Source organism: Ambystoma mexicanum, chromosome 2p (genome assembly GCF_040938575.1).
Source record: "Ambystoma mexicanum isolate Mex_15411 chromosome 2p, UKY_AmexF1_1, whole genome shotgun sequence".
Taxonomy (NCBI): Eukaryota; Metazoa; Chordata; class Amphibia; order Caudata; family Ambystomatidae; genus Ambystoma; species Ambystoma mexicanum.
The window spans coordinates 1,017,278,837-1,017,294,362 of record NC_090923.1 but is presented as its reverse complement, the minus strand read 5'-3'; the positions used below and the strand labels follow the sequence as shown (position 1 = coordinate 1,017,294,362).

The window sequence follows — 15,526 nt, the reverse complement described above, 5'->3', positions numbered from 1 at the left end:
TGGCCCGATGCACCTATGAGTCACACAGCGTACCAGGCCCTCCCTGACCAGTCTCCACCAGCATCCTCTACCAGCACTTGACTGGCCCAGAGGCTGGGCCCATCCCTGACCCTCCATTATCTCTTTCCTTGCCCAACCTGATGGACGGTCACCCCTCCAACCCCCCGGGCCCTAACCAGCCCCCTACCCCCTCTCTCGCATTTAGACGGTGGCCCTCCCCTGTCTAAGCACTTGTCTGTCACCTGTTGTGGACCATCTCACTGAACACTTGCCTGGCCCATGAGCTGGGCCCATCCCCACCTACCCCCCGCCCTCACCTCCTTCCGTTCTGTTAGGGAGAATTCTCATTTCTGTGCTAATTCCCTTCAACCTTAAAGACCCCCCAGCTCTTTTGCTGGACTTTAGGACTTTTGAATTTTTTAACCCTGGAGTGAGTGAGACCATTTTCTCACTCTCTCATGTGTTTTCACCCAATTTGGATTATGTCTGACAAACTCCACACGCATCTACTTTTTGTATGGTGACACACAGCACCTTCAGTGCAGTGTCACAGATAACTCTAAGATTCCTCAGAATGTTTTCTTGTGTGAGCTACTGTTCCCAAGAATAGTAAAGTGAAATTGACTTTACTTACCTTCTCTCTTTGTAGGTCCAGCACACCCCATCTTATGTGGAGTGTTGGGAGGCTACCTAGTTAGGCAATAATTGGTGTAGTAACCCTGTGGGAGACTACACAACACTTGCCCTCTTGGTATTCGGTAACCCGCCTATTGGCATAGGTCTGTACTACACAAGTTGGTAGTGTGACTGAGCAGCCAGACTTATCTCAAGAGGGGTAAATGTGAGCTGTAGAGCTGTAGCAATGAAATCCACCAATACAAGTATCCAAAAAACACTTACACTAAGTGTCACACAAATCTTGCATCGTACTCTCCTCTGAAATGAGGCATTCAGGCACATTAGGAGTCCCATAGTGGAGCCCAAAAGGGTCATCCTTCTCATCCGAACACCACTCCTACTCAAAAATGGAAGTGAGGTTCCTAAAAAAATACTTTTTAGGAAGCGGGACATAGCTCTTCTCCGGAATGGAACCCACAGGCTTTGAAATCTTTGAAGGCGTCAACTTGCATTTAGCCATAGCCTTCCTAGGAGGGTCAACAGCCCTGGGGGTTGAGCTGGCAAAATTGGCCCAGGTGGCGTCGATGGTTTCGGAGTCGACAGGGGCGTCTAAAGCCTAACAGGCGAAGACCTGATGGGCACAATCGACAGAGGGCTTTGAGGTCTTTGAAGTCTTCGAAGGCTTTGAAGGTGTTGGCGACCTTGTCCTCTCTCCATGTCTTGAGTGATCCTTCGACACCTTGTCTCGAGGCCTCCCGATGTGGATCACGCTGTTGACTCGGACTCAAGGGCACAAGAGTGTACGGCCAAGACTGCTCCTTGCCGGCCTGCACAGAAGGCGCGGACGGAGCTCTTTCTTTCTCAAACATCTTAAGCATCTCCACCCAGAAAGCTTCCCATTCTGCCAGTGTCGATCTTTTAGACGGGCATGTAACCCTCTTGGGGGAACCGCCTAACGAAGACGACGAGGAAGGCGACCGGCAGTGCCTTCTCTTCGAGCACTTTGACGAGGACGAAGAGTGGCGTGAACCACTACGAGACCGTGAACGCTTGACCTTCTTCCACCGAGAAGAGTCGCCTCTCGACTCGTCAGCCAAAGGCCCAGCCGGTCGGGATATACTCGGCTTGGACACCTTGCCTACCTGAAGCGTCCCTTTCATTCCCGCAGGGCTTTCCCTGTTATGGGTTGAACCTTGGAGCACTTATCCGTCTCGTGGCCCTCGCCCAGGCACCACAGACAGACTCGATGCAGATCCGTAATGAACATCTTGGAACCACATTTCTTGAACCCGGAACGAGGGGTCTTTGGGGTAGAAGACAAAGACATTGTCGAAAAGAGAATGTACTTCAATATGAGGCACGCCGAGTTTCTCATGAAGCAAACACGTTTGCTGAAAAACAGAACTGAGGCCAACGGGCGCCGTGCGTGCTACTTATACCATCTGATAACGTCACTCTCGACGGAGGCCTTCACGGGACATCGACTGGATGCCATCAACGCAGGTCGCCCTCGGCTGAAATTGTTTTTCGAAGCTGGACAACATATGTCAAAGATGAGGAATACGTTGGAGGACACAATCCATACGAAATGAGAATTCTCCCTAACACTAGGTCCCATTCCATCTCAGGACTGGGGATATATTTTTAGATTGCTTTTCAGTGTTTTTTCTATGTTTTTCTAGCCTGATGATTTATCTGTGCTTCACTGATATTGAAAGCATTGCTGATAACTCTGCTAAACGGTTGCTTACATGTCTTTAAGGTAAAGGGTTGGGGTTCTCCCTAAAACTCCCAAGGGTGGGTGTATCTATATTTAATAGTAGTTGTGTGACAATACATCTGACAGTCTTATTGATTGATTTGCATTTTAAACGCCTAATCATATTATATTTGTATACTTCTCTAGCAGGAATTATTCGCGTGCTCTAGGGGTGTCTCACTGTAGCCCTAGACCCCACCCTCACACCCCTCAAGATTCTAAGCCTTGCTGCTCTGCTACCTACCTTGATTGGGTTTGGATAGACTTCAGTGTCTTTCCTGTTCAATGTTATAGGTTGGCCTCCCAGAATCCACCCCATGGTTGATTTTGCAAGTCCATGTTAACATCTTGTTACCTTGATTTTAACTGTATTGGCCACAATCCCATCGACAATGTTTTCAGTGAAGAGATCAAAGGGTTTGTCCATCCGCCTCATGAACTCTGGCTTCAGGAGATAGCCACAGCGTCGGTTATACTCGAATATGCCCATATTTAGCTGCATCGGGAGATCTGAAGTTGAGAACAGCAGACAGTCAGGCAACAGCACCAAATTCACATTGAAAACAAAAGCACAGATGCCACACCTTGCAAGGGAGATCCATAGACACTTAATAATAGACACTCGCAACACAGCTGCCATAGGTCAATCTGGAGAGTGGCCACTCACCAAGAGTCTGAAAGTTGAGTGCCACCATTTGGCAGCCAGCATTCCAGAAGATCTGGGGCATGTAGTTCGAGGAATCCACACGTGTTCCCTTAGGGTAGATCCGGCTAAGCTGCTTCTTGTTATATCTGAAATCCTCTGAGTCAAGGAGCCATAACAGCTGCACAGGTCAATTGGAGGATGCAAATATAGACATAGTGTGGGACAGTAGTGTTAGAGTCTTTGAGAGCATTGATTCATACAGTGCCAGAAGGTGAGTGAGAGTGCAAAAGAGAAAGAACAGAGTCAAGTCACTCGGGGAAGATTTAAATCTGCTGTATTTGTTGTGGACTTATCGTTTTGTTGTCTCCCCCTCTGAATTCAAATGGAATAAAACTCTCTCTAGCACACTTGGTTCAATTCAAGTTGAATAGAACAACTGAACACATAATCCACCCTTAGTATATTGAAGGAATGTTTGGGAATAAAATGTAAGATTATAAATAACAATTTAAAACAATATACCCTTAATTCCTGAAGAAATTAGTTACTAACATCTGCTGTAAAAACAGTTTGGATCTTCAAATCAGTTCAAGATTAACATGCTGAGCATTTTCTTGAACCTGGTGGTTAGATCCATCACTGCATTTTGACTGGAGCACTGGCTATAATGAAACTATGATGTAAACCTGAAATACGCAATGCCCACATTTCAGCTCCTTCAACTTAGTTTTACATTCTTTTTATGCTCTACTTGAAAATTAAATAACCCCTGCAATCTTTTGCAGAGGAAGAATAGGTCTTATGTAAACCACTGTGAATCGGATATCATTTGCGTCTCATTTTGAGCCACTTTTTGAAGTCTCTTCTGTTTTTGCTGGCTTTCTTATTGGTAGATTTTTTATTTCCTCATCTCTGAATGCCTCAATGGGCCAATGAATACAACACATTTTTGATTTGTGCTTCCTTTGTAGCCCATAAGGCAGGCAGGGCAGGGACACTCCAAGGGGTCCCCAGTTGACAAATGAATGTGATTTCCTACCCAGAATGTATGTCAGTGTTACAGGTTGGTGGCAGCAGTATACTTTGTATTTGGTTTCAGTACAGTGTGGTCTTTTTACTGCTAATGGTAGCCATTTGCTCCCAAAAAATCTGTGACCTGGCCATTTTTCTTTGTGGTCTTTGTTATTCCATGGAGGGAAGAACCATTTTCACTCAGAAATCACAGAGACCCCTTTGTGTGAAGAGAATCCAGTTTGCTGGATGAGGGTCTGTCAATCCATATTCCTTTGTGTGTGCCCACAAACAGGAGTGAGGCTGACCTTCCCCGATTGGGAGGCTGCAAAATGTTGCAAAGGGATTGGGGGTTGCCTCCAGATGTGTGTGTGTGTGTGTATCTCGATTTACTTACCCTGTAATCGTCTTCCTGTGGCGTGAATCAGTTTAGAATCCCATGCTTTGTATAGGCCACCATCTAGTGGTTGGCTCAGAGTATTACAGCTTGCAAACCTTCCTGATCCAGAAATAGTGCAATAGTCTTTCTGGTGCTTGTATCCGTTTCTCTTTAATCACATTCAATGTATATTCCACCAAATAGTGGCATCGACATTGGCGTTCCTCTTGCAGTATATCTACTCTCTGTTACGATTCGCTAGTTACCGTCACTTCTCCCGAGGGGGAATCTTCAGGAGCCATGCTGCCAAGTTCATTGATTGTGATTGAGGGTGCACTGTTAGCCCTCCGTGCCGAGTGAGCAGATTGTACAGGCACAGGAGCTTGATGGGATTGCACATCGCCAGTTTACGCAGATGTGGATACCAGGGTTGTTTTGACCACATAGGAGCATCTAGGATGAGCATTACCAGTTCCTTGTGGATCTTGTTTACCACCTTCCTCATTAGAGGTGTTGGGGAAAGCGTAAGCAAATTTCCCTGACCAGTTCATCCATAGGGCGTTCCCCTTGGAGCCTGGCTGGGGAAAGCTGGACACGAAGTCTGGGCATTGACTGTTTTCGCTTGTAGCAAACAAGTCTATTGTGGGAAACCCCATTGAGAAAAGAGGTGTTCTATGACCTCTGCGTGTAGTTGCCACTCGTGTTCTTCTGGTAGGGGATCTCTGCTCAATGAGTCTGCAAGAGAGTTGAGTTCCCCTGGAACATGCTGTGACGATAGGAATATTTTCAGTTTGAGTGCCCAATCCAAATTTGTTGCGCAAGCCTGGACAGATTTGGAGAACGTGTGCCACCCTGTTTGTTGATGTAAACATTGCTGTAGTGCTGTCTCCCAGGACATGGACAGATTAGTTTGCTAGGTGAAACTTGAATGCCTGAAGGGCTTTGAATACTGGCAGTAGTTCTAGCAGATAGATGCTCATCTTTCGCCATTTTGAAGGCATCTAAGCAGATTCCACAAGCCTCAGAAATATATATATATATATATAGGATGCATTTCACCGTAATCGTATTTCTGATCCTTGTATCTGCTTATATTCACATGCTATGCATAGGCTGACATCTAGTGGAAGCTGCAGAGTATTACAGTTGTTTTCGAAACTCGAAAAGGAACGTCGACAGGGCGTGCCAGTAATACTATCCCTAGTGTGACGTCCACTGTACCCATGGTCCTTCACGCGTCAAGGTCCCTCAGATTGTTTTGTTCTGACATGAGGTTGCATGAAGTGTAGTGTGAGTACAGGTGTATCCAAGCAGATAGATAACAGAAAGCTCATATAACATCTATGCATCTTCTCTCAGGGTAGGAAAGGCGGGCGCATGTGAATCTAAGCAGATACAAGCATCAGAAATACGATTATGGTGAGTAATTTATCCCTTATGATGCTTGTGGAATCTGCTTAGATCACGTGCTATGCATAGATTACGAGCATTATTAGGAGAAGGTGGTGGGTTGTGAGAAGGAGCAGCGACAAATAGATGTTTTAGAACTGCTTGTCCCACCCTTTGTATCTGCTTTGGAATGTGTGTCAATGCAGTAGTGCTGAGTGAAGGTGTGTACTGAGCTCCATGTAGCTGCTTTGCAAATGTTGTCTAAGGGGACATTTGCAATGAAAACCAGAGTAGCTCCTATGCTTTGAAAGGCAGTGTCTTATTTGATAATGAACAGCATAATTGTATACATTTGACTATCAATCTGGAGATTGCATTTATGGAAATGCGGTCTCCTTCTCTACCTGTTGCTATGGAGACAAACAGTTGATCTGTTTTCCTAAGGGCCTTGTCTTATCTACATAATAGTGGTCCACCCTCCTCACATCTAGTGTGTGGAATTTAACCTCAGCTGAGCTAGTTGGTTTCTGAAAGAAAGCTGGAAGCTCGATGGATTGGTTCATGTAGACTTTAGAAATGAATTTAGGTGAGAACCTAGGATGAGTACATAAAACCAATTTCTCTTTATGAATAATAAAGAAAGGGTCCTGCACTGAATGCTTGCAATTCACTAACTCTTCTTATGGAGGTAAGGGATTTGAGAGCATCATACTCCTCTTTGGCCGACTTCAGGGCATCTTCCACCGCTTTGCTTAACAGTACATTTGGTTCCACCGGCATGTTTAACAACGTTGTCTTTGTCTCCAGCTTAAAACCCGATTGGCAAAGCCAAGCATGGTGCTTCATAATGGTTCCTTCTGGAATTATGCATCTGGCATTGTCTGTAGCGTCGAGGTTGTTCTTTAGTAGGCTGCTGGCAGTGGCCTTGCCTTCAGCTGATATAATGGCAAGTTTAGATTTCAGAGGATCTGGAGCAGAGTCAACAAGGGCCGTAATCTCATCCCATTTAGTGCAGTCATAGCTCGCCAACAGTGTGGAATTGTTGCCGATTCTAGCTTGGAATGCTGCAGAAGTTGCAATTTTTCTACCCATGGTATATAGCTTCTTGCTCTCCTTGTCTGGGGGAGCTTCCGAAGAGGCTAAAGGTGTACCGGCCCTCTTCCCGGGTAGTTGTGACAACTAGTGAATCCGGCCTAATTTGTCCTCTGATATATAATGGATCACATGGTGCCAGGTGGAATAGTTTTGCTATTCGCGGATTGACTGCCCTTGCTTGATTGGGACTTTCAAGAGAGGGCTGGATTCTCCTTTGAACCGACTTCAGAATGGGTATAAACTGGGTGAGAGCTTTCTTGTCCCCCAGGATATCTTCAACAAATTCCTCGTCTTGCTGAGTTTCGTAAGTTTGAATCCCGAAGTGCTCAGCTGCTTTGATCATGAGATCATTAAACGAGGGCTGATTATCCATCAGGGAATCAGGTAAAGGGGAGTCTTGTGGAAATGGAGTCTATAGTGTAAACCTCTGACTCGTCATTATTATCCCCCTCATCATCCACATCATAGTATTGATTTACCTCCTGATCCCCTTCGGTGTCCATATGCATAGCATAAAGCTCAACAGAAGTGCAAGACCTCTTTGCTGGAGGCTGGGATAAAGAGAGGGGCTGAGGAGTGGCAGACAGGAGCTGAGAGCCTGAGGCCTGATCAGCGGGAGGTGTATTTTGGAAATTTTCTAAGGCATGAGTGTTCTTTTCAAAGTAATTTGCAAAGAAAGTTATTCTAGGCATCACTATATCCTCTGCTGACCATGTGGCTGAGCTGGGGATGACCCCAGGGTAAGGTACAGCATGTGTGTGGGGTTTAGGTAGGCCCTTATTATGTAGGGCCTCACTTAATGAACCCTCTCCCTCTTGTGGGGCAGTTAAAGTTTCCTTGGAAGGGGTAGACTCTTCCCTATGAGACCTGTCTTTCTGGGTCTTGTCTCTATGACTAGAGCTTTTAGAGGAAGATTTTTTTGGAATTAGAAGCCTTAACAAGGCTTTCTGGGACATGTTTTTTAATCAGGTGTGAGAACCGTGAATCCTTAGGCTTTCCTGCCCGTTTTGACGAAATGCGTCGAGTTTCGGCACTGGGAAGGACCTCCGTCACGTCTGCCGACATTCGGTTGAAGAGGTTTTATGGGTGGCGTCTTTTGTTTTATGAGGCCTGTCATGAAGCAACTGAGAGTTGTAGTGCCCAGAGGACAGGGAATCGATTGATCTGCCCCTAGACGCTGAATCTGGGCGTTTGTTCGGCAGAGCCGAAACATTACCGCAGGGTGTGTGTTTAGTGTGGGAAGATGGAGTGCTCTTGCGGCCGGGTGTAGTCCCCACAACAGAGCCGCCGGCCTGTCTTCCAAGGTTGGGGGCCAGCACTTGGGAACATGGCTGTTCCCCATCACCCTCGCCATCCGAAAAGACGGCGCTGCTGCCGTCACTGGAGGCTCCCTCCACATCCATGGATGCCTTGGCCTGCATGGCATGATGGGCCCAGCATTTTGTTCTGCGATCTTTAAGTGTCTTGGGTCAAAAAAGCGTACATGCTCGACAGTGCCCTTCGTCGTGGTTTGCGGTTTAGACACAGGTAACAAACTCTGCGTTTATCGATCCACAGAAACATTTTATTACAGTTTGGGCAGAATTTAAAGGGTGTCCTATCCATGTCTGGGGAAGACACCCGGGGGATAGGTGGGAAAATACATTGTATAATGACCGCCCCTCACTCTCAGTACTGTAAGGGGTCCATCGAAAGTAGACTTCGTCCGACGGGCTGTGTTATCCTTGCTCGATTCTCCACCCCGTCGAGGAGCGTGGCGTCGGTCGATAACGACAGAAAGAGTAACTATATTTGTAACTTTGCATAAGCAAATGGCGTCAGCCAAAATTTAACACCGCAAGAAGAGACCGCTCACAATGGCGGAAAAAAACAATCTGAGAGACCTCGACGCGTGAAGGACCATGGGTACAGTGGACGTCAAACTAGAGATACACTGGCACGCCCTGTCGACATCCCTTTTCGAGTTTTGAAAACAACAACTGTAATACTCTGCAGCTTCCACTAGATGTCAGCCTATGCATAGCATGTGAATCTATACTTTCCCTTTTGGATGGCAAAACCTGACACTGTATTTTTTATCCATGCTTCGATCTCATCCACTGTCAGACCCTTTAGGTAGCTCAGCTTAGTTTCAGTGTTTGAAGTTATATAAGTGTTGGCCATTTCGATACTCTGTCCAGGTTACCCTATTACCACCAGAGTTCACATTCAGACCTCCGATTCCTGCGTGTTCATTGGTCCTTTCCCTATTCTCTGAAGAGAGGACTAGAATCGCATGATCACTGAAATCCTTTTCTGTCATGGCTAATATTCTTATAAGTGGTATCAGTGTGCCATTTTAGTGTTGTGGCTTTAGCACCACTCCTCCAGGTTTTTTCCCCAGGTAGATCACCAGTATCCTTTCAACATATAGCAACCCCATCTGGCAAGAAAATCACATCATAATGTGCCCTTCGGGTTTTCCAAGGTTTGCTCCATTTTACACAAACTGAACACATTCACGGGTTGCGTTATTTCACTTTGACATTTACAGCGTGCATTCAAATCTCCACCTATAATCACTGCTTCTCTTTCTTCCGTTACATTAACACGGCCAATTATCTCTGATGTGGTTTCAATAATTTTCTCTGTGAATTCCCCGTGGGGGATGGGGGGGTTGGGTCATAGACGTTGATAATCATAGCTCTTGTTTCAGTATTAGGGCAGCTGATGTTTACTGCTAGGACAAATGGATCATCACTGTTAATATATATTCTTTCAATTTTTATGTTACTTCTCACTCCAATTACCAAGTCCCCAAATGGACTTCCTCTCTTCCCATTTTTGGATAGAATTTGGTATAGTTGATATCCATCCAGGTGTACCTCAGTAGTAAGCCAGGTTCACCGCAATAGGAAGATATCATTCTCCATGAACCCCCCCCGCCTACCCCAAGGATCCTTCTAAGCTCATTAAATGTGCAAAGCCCTTGACCCCTGATATTCCAGGTGCACACTACCCAGGCTCAGTTTTTTATTACTCCCTTCTGGGTGGCAGATTCAATAAGCCACTTAAATAAACCCAGAATGTTCTTCTGTAATGTGCTGGGATCTCCATTATTTCCTGTCTTGCCTCCAAGCTGCTTTACACAATCCATGAGGCTTCCCACTTCATTTGTATTAGTATTTATGGGTGCAAAGACAGTGTCTAGCTCATATCCAAGCTCCATTAATCTGTTGCGATCTGCTCGAATCATGTCCGCTGTTTCCAGTGTGCTGGAATGCACCCTGCTAAATGATTTAGGCATGTCAGTGGTTCAATGTATTCGAAATCCTTTGTGTCCAGAATACCTAATAGCAATATCAATCTCACCATCCCCAAAATGTCTGCTCTACACACACTGCATCAAACTTTTATGGAACTTTGTCCAAGTAGCTGTAGTGAAGTCAATGCAAAAGAAAGCAAAGTTGTGTTTCTCCGTCCAGAGGAATCCTGCTCAGGCTTTTCCTCCTCCCGATTCGGCAGGAAAAGCCGGACCCTACACTTTAGCAGCCTTTTGGGCTCCCATGGGACTCCCGGATCATTTGCAAATCTGGAACAGAAGAGCTTCTACCTTTCTGTTGGAACCTGGACAGTATTGTTGCTGCTGTTCATAAGCACTTGCATTATTGGGAGACACTGGACTGCTCCTCTGCAGCTGCCCTCCTTTGTGGGAATCGCCTGTATACTGCCCAGCAGTCCTTTGTATGGACCGGCTCATCCACTGACTTGTGGCAAAGGGACATTATTGGACTACCTTGGTGGTGCTGCTGTTTTTCTGTCCACAGACATGAACGATGCCTCCTGCAAGTCATCTTCACCTGAAACTAGCCTTCTGTTGCCAAAGGCTCTGTGTGGATCTAGGACCGCAACCTGAAGAAAACCCAACATCTCAACTCACCTGTGCACTTGTATCTCCTAGACCTTTTCTTCAGCTTTCAGCAGCTCTGCCACATTTCTTGTGTCTTGGGACTAACTTCATCAATGTTAGGGAGAATGTTTATTTCTGGGCCAATTCCCTTTAACCTTAGAGACCCCCAAATTCCTTTGCTGGACTCAGGGCTTTTTAATTTTAACTCCTGATTGAGTGGGACTTTTTTCTCACTCTCGCGTATATGTTTTTTCTGTCTAGGCTATTTGTGTTTCTTACTGTTTAATGTAGTCTGGTAAACTCCATAGGCATCTGCTTTTTGCATTGCGTCACACAGCATCTTTTGTGCAGTGCCACTTGGACTTCTCTTAATGTTTAACTACATTTTCTTGGGTGGACTACTGTTCCCAAGAATAGTAAGATGGCTCCAGTCTTACTTATCCTTTCTGTTGTGGGTCCAGCACACACCACCCTATGTGGAGTGCTGGCAGAGGGGGTTTACCTAGTGACTCCTTTATCCCACTTCTCATGTAACGTTCTGTTACACTAACTCAAATGGCTGGTGGTAGTGGTTTCTTTTTTACTACCTTGTGCCATGTACCAGCAAGCTGATTCCTTGAAATGGTGACCATTTTCTCAAAATGCCCGCGGTCTTCTTTTTTCCCAATTTCTTGTCAGTTAGTTCCTTCTGGGCTTTTACTCTGAATCGGGTTTGTTCGAGTCCTTTGTGCATTTTGCCTTTGGCAGGCTTCAGCCCTGAAGCCCGCTTGGCAGGAAGTGAGGAAGGGTCCCAAAACCTCCCTGTCCTTTGTCTCTAGGTGTGCCTGGTTGAAACCAGTTCTGATTGCCCAGCTGGCTGTCCAGGAGGACAGCCACCGTGCTGGGTGATTGACGGCCTAGGGCTATGAATGAATGGGAACTTGCTTAAAACGCACGTTTTTTGGGAATAAAGGCAGAGTCAACCACTGGAGGACAAAATCCAACAAAGATGTGAAGACAGGCCAGCAGCACACCCCTGGACCGCGAAGTACCCCGGTGAAGCCCTGCAGCTGTGCTGACCCATTTTCACTTCGACTGGGAAGGCCCGTACGGGACGACTTCCTCCCTTGGGCTGGTGGGACAAACTAGTCTAAAGACAAGCTTCATTTTGGCGCAATCCCCGACTTGCTGCGACTTTCCAAGGTTGCAGAATCCCAATGTTCGGGGAACCCTGACCATTATCGAGTGCATTGTCTTTGGAAGTTAGAATCGTGCCAACACTTTGTGGGCATCCAGAGAACCCTACAGAAGCAGGAAATCTTCTTCCAGAGTCCCGGAACAAGGGATCAAGTAACCTCTAACCAGAGCAGATCATTCTTATTTGGCGCTGAGAAAAAGGCGCCAAAACCACAAAAGGCCACTGAATCAAGGAGAATATATTGCTGCAGAGCCCTGCTCTCGAGTGCTGCCACATACGCCCACCAGACGTCCTCCCTTTCATCACCACAAAGGACCAGGAACAAGGGTCTGGTACACTGCAACAGGAAGGCATCCATCGGGAGCTAATTCTTCAGTTCACAGGTACTGTGGGCTTGGGGTACATTTACCTTTTGCCAATTGTCGTGCTTCCTACCTTGGGGAGTGATATTTTACCCTCTTTAGAGTTGGCCTCGACACATTTGCACCTTGTGCTTCTTCACGGGGGCTCCTCTGGAGCTGCTGTGATTTTCCATTTGAACTACCGACTCTTCTAAAACATTTTGGAAGAGAGAGCATCAGAACTTTGATTTAGCCCATTGACTTTGGCTGTCCCGGCTCCCTAAGGGCCCCCTTCTGTACCTATTGGCTTTGGCAGTGCTTGTTCCCTTACAGGTTTTAATTGTTGAACACCATCATTCCTGGGATAAACGACTGCCTGCATCCCTCTGGGAGAATCTAACTGTTTTTCAAAGTACAAAGTATGTTCTGATTTAATTATAACCTTTCCCTTCTTATAACTCGATATTGCAAAGGTGATCAGAAAATCAGTGTTATTAATGACCTCAAATGATTTCACTGACAGTGCTGGAAAATGTATAACATATGAAAAGTTACTCACCTGCTTTATTGCCTTGTTACATTTGAATCCTAACTGTTGGGATTCATGTCATTAGTAGTTGCTGCCTTTTAAAGATTGTCCAATTCCTTGTGTATATATATATATAAATATGTATACTATAACTAAGTGCGTACGTATTTACTTGTATACCTGTATGTACTGATTTCATTGTAGTGCTCTAAAGCTCACATTACCCCTCTTAGGATAAGCCTGGCTGCTCAGTCACGCTACCAACTTGTGTAGTACAGGTCTATATTAAAAGGTGCGTTACCTAATACCAAGAGACCAGTCTTGTAAAGTCCCACAACAGCTCTTACCCAACAATCACCAATTCACTTCTTCAGGGCTTGTGGGTCATCTTTGCATCCTTCCATCCAAGTGCTTTGATCATCAAACCTGCTTCTGGATGTCATCTAGTGGCATACGTCATAGTCTCCAGTCTAAAGGTTGCCTCCCCCGCAGTGGCCCCTGGACTTGGGACATACCTTCCTCTTTTGGTCTCCTAACCTGGAGCTCCGTCTTGACTTTGTCCCGTTAAAGTCTACGGACAAACTTTCTGAAGCGTCTGAAACTTGCTAAAATGATCAAAAAGCGTTGCTTACGTGTAAAGGTGGTTCAAATACTTCATTCGATAGTTGCGTCTTTTGCCAACCCTTTACCCTTTTTAAACATTCTTAATTACCTGTGATTGTATACATGTCTGGTCATCCGCTTTATATAAACAGTTTATTTCCAGCAATGTGCTGATGTGTGTGTGCGCAAGCTATACTTTCGCACAACCCCTTTCCCAACCTTAAAGTGAGGCATGGACTGCTCAGGCGCACTGCCATTGCAAGAGTCAAGACTAACTTAAGTGAAACCAAGACTGACACTACTCGTTGGTCTTTCTGAGCCATCGCCAGAGGACTTCTGGAAAATCTTCCAAACAATCTTCAAGCCACAAGACTATTTTTTCGCGCGAGTAGCGTCTTTCTTTTGCAATGTGAATCTGTTATAGCGTGGCATGCTTCCGCAGAGCTCCGAGAGTTATTCTCTTTAAAAGAGGCGAGGCTTGGGATTAAAAGTGAAAAAGTCAACATGTATTTTTCCCCCTTTGACCACCGGCCCCAACTTTATATTCTGAATTGAAATAGCAACGTTTTGCAAATGTGTGCAAGGCATCCCATTTAAGTGCCCAGTCGGAGTGCTTCCACACTCTGCATGGTTATGCATCACACCTACCACCACCACCACCACACACAAACCTGCATCATCCACCACAGCAGCGCCTTTTCAGGCATACCAATGCTAGTAGCTAATCAATTAGGTGCCCCCAGCTCTTGGTAGCCACACACCCAAGTGTAATCTCCGTGAACCATCTACTTATGTGCCATCCCACAGGGATTGGATACATAGTTTGCACCTGCCTCTCCTTTTCCTCCCACTAGCCACCCACTCCCTCCAGAACCACACAGCCAAGAGGCTGTCACAATGGCAGAATTTGCACCATGTAAAAACACTTTACATAACATTCCATGAACACATTTGTTAAACAAATTAAGAGGAAGAACAGATCTCAAAGCCCACCTCATTTCAGAGAGATGGTCGCCCACTAGACCTGGAGGATAGAAAATGAGGAAAGGGGGTAAGAGGAAGGGAGAGAGCAAGGATTATGAAGATCAGGGGTGAGGATCGGGGTAGGGGGAAACGAACTGTAAGGGGTCGCCCCTTGAGAAGGATACTCCACAAACTCCAGTGGGCACTTGGTGAGCTGCTCCAATCCCTTGGTCTCCACAAACGAGGACATCTCAAAGTACCGGTTCCTTTCTAGGGAGAGAGAAAAAACGGATCTATAAGAGACCTGCTAATATTTGAAAAGAGAGGAAAAGGAGGATGTGAGAGAAAGGAGAAGAGAAAAAATAGATGGCCAAAATAAATGGAATAAATGAAGAACAGTTGGAGAGAAAAAAAATGTATAGAACCGACGAAGTCAGCAACAGGATGACTGATGAAGTAAAACAGAAAAGTAAAATACAAATGTGTTAAATGACAAGCAAATAAAGAGTACTTGAGAAAAGAGGAAAAGATGAGAAAAACAGATCAAAGGAGAAAACAGGAAACGTACGGCAGAGAAGAGTAAGACACTGAAAGGGTAGAATAGGAGTAAATTGAAAGAAAGGAATAAAGAAGCAGGGCAACAAAGCTAAAACAAGAACTAAGAGAAAGAGCACAGTAGAAAAAGCAGATGAATCGAGTAGCAGGAGAGCGAGCGAGACAGACAACAGATTCCCAGGTTACTGTCACTGCATTAATTATGTGAATACCTTTTCTCCTGTTTCGCACTAAGGAAAAAAGCATTCAAAAAGTGTGGCGAATGCTCAATGTGGAACAAAAATGATAAGTTACTCACAGCAGTGACTAACGTACTCTTCGTCCATAGTCCCCTTTCATCCATACTGTACGGGCGTCCCTTCCAAGGGACGGTAGACGGAACCTTTTTCACCAGACAAAAACCTTCTTCCACTTTAAATTTAGAGGCGCGCGAGGGTGCGGCCCAGTGAGTATGCACTGCCCTGACTCCACCCTCCGGCACCACACCTCAGTCCCCAATGATGTGTCGACAATAGATTTAACATTGCCTAATGACACCAGTATTATTAGGGAGGAGGCTGGTTGGACATATG

The 15,526-nt window shown here is 45.6% G+C and overlaps 1 protein-coding gene across 1 annotated transcript in view; it reads right to left on the bottom strand.

Annotated features, from left to right (window-relative positions):
- The window catches only part of PLCB3 (phospholipase C beta 3), an 869,107-nt gene that overhangs the window by 115,561 nt on the left and 738,020 nt on the right, over positions 1-15,526 (bottom strand). The window contains exons 18-20 of the mRNA XM_069644864.1: positions 14,585-14,669; positions 3,045-3,169; positions 2,733-2,887 (exon numbers count right to left, since the gene is read on the bottom strand). Of these exons, the coding sequence (XP_069500965.1) occupies positions 2,733-2,887; positions 3,045-3,169; positions 14,585-14,669 (365 nt within the window). The remainder of the gene's footprint in view (positions 1-2,732; positions 2,888-3,044; positions 3,170-14,584; positions 14,670-15,526) is intronic.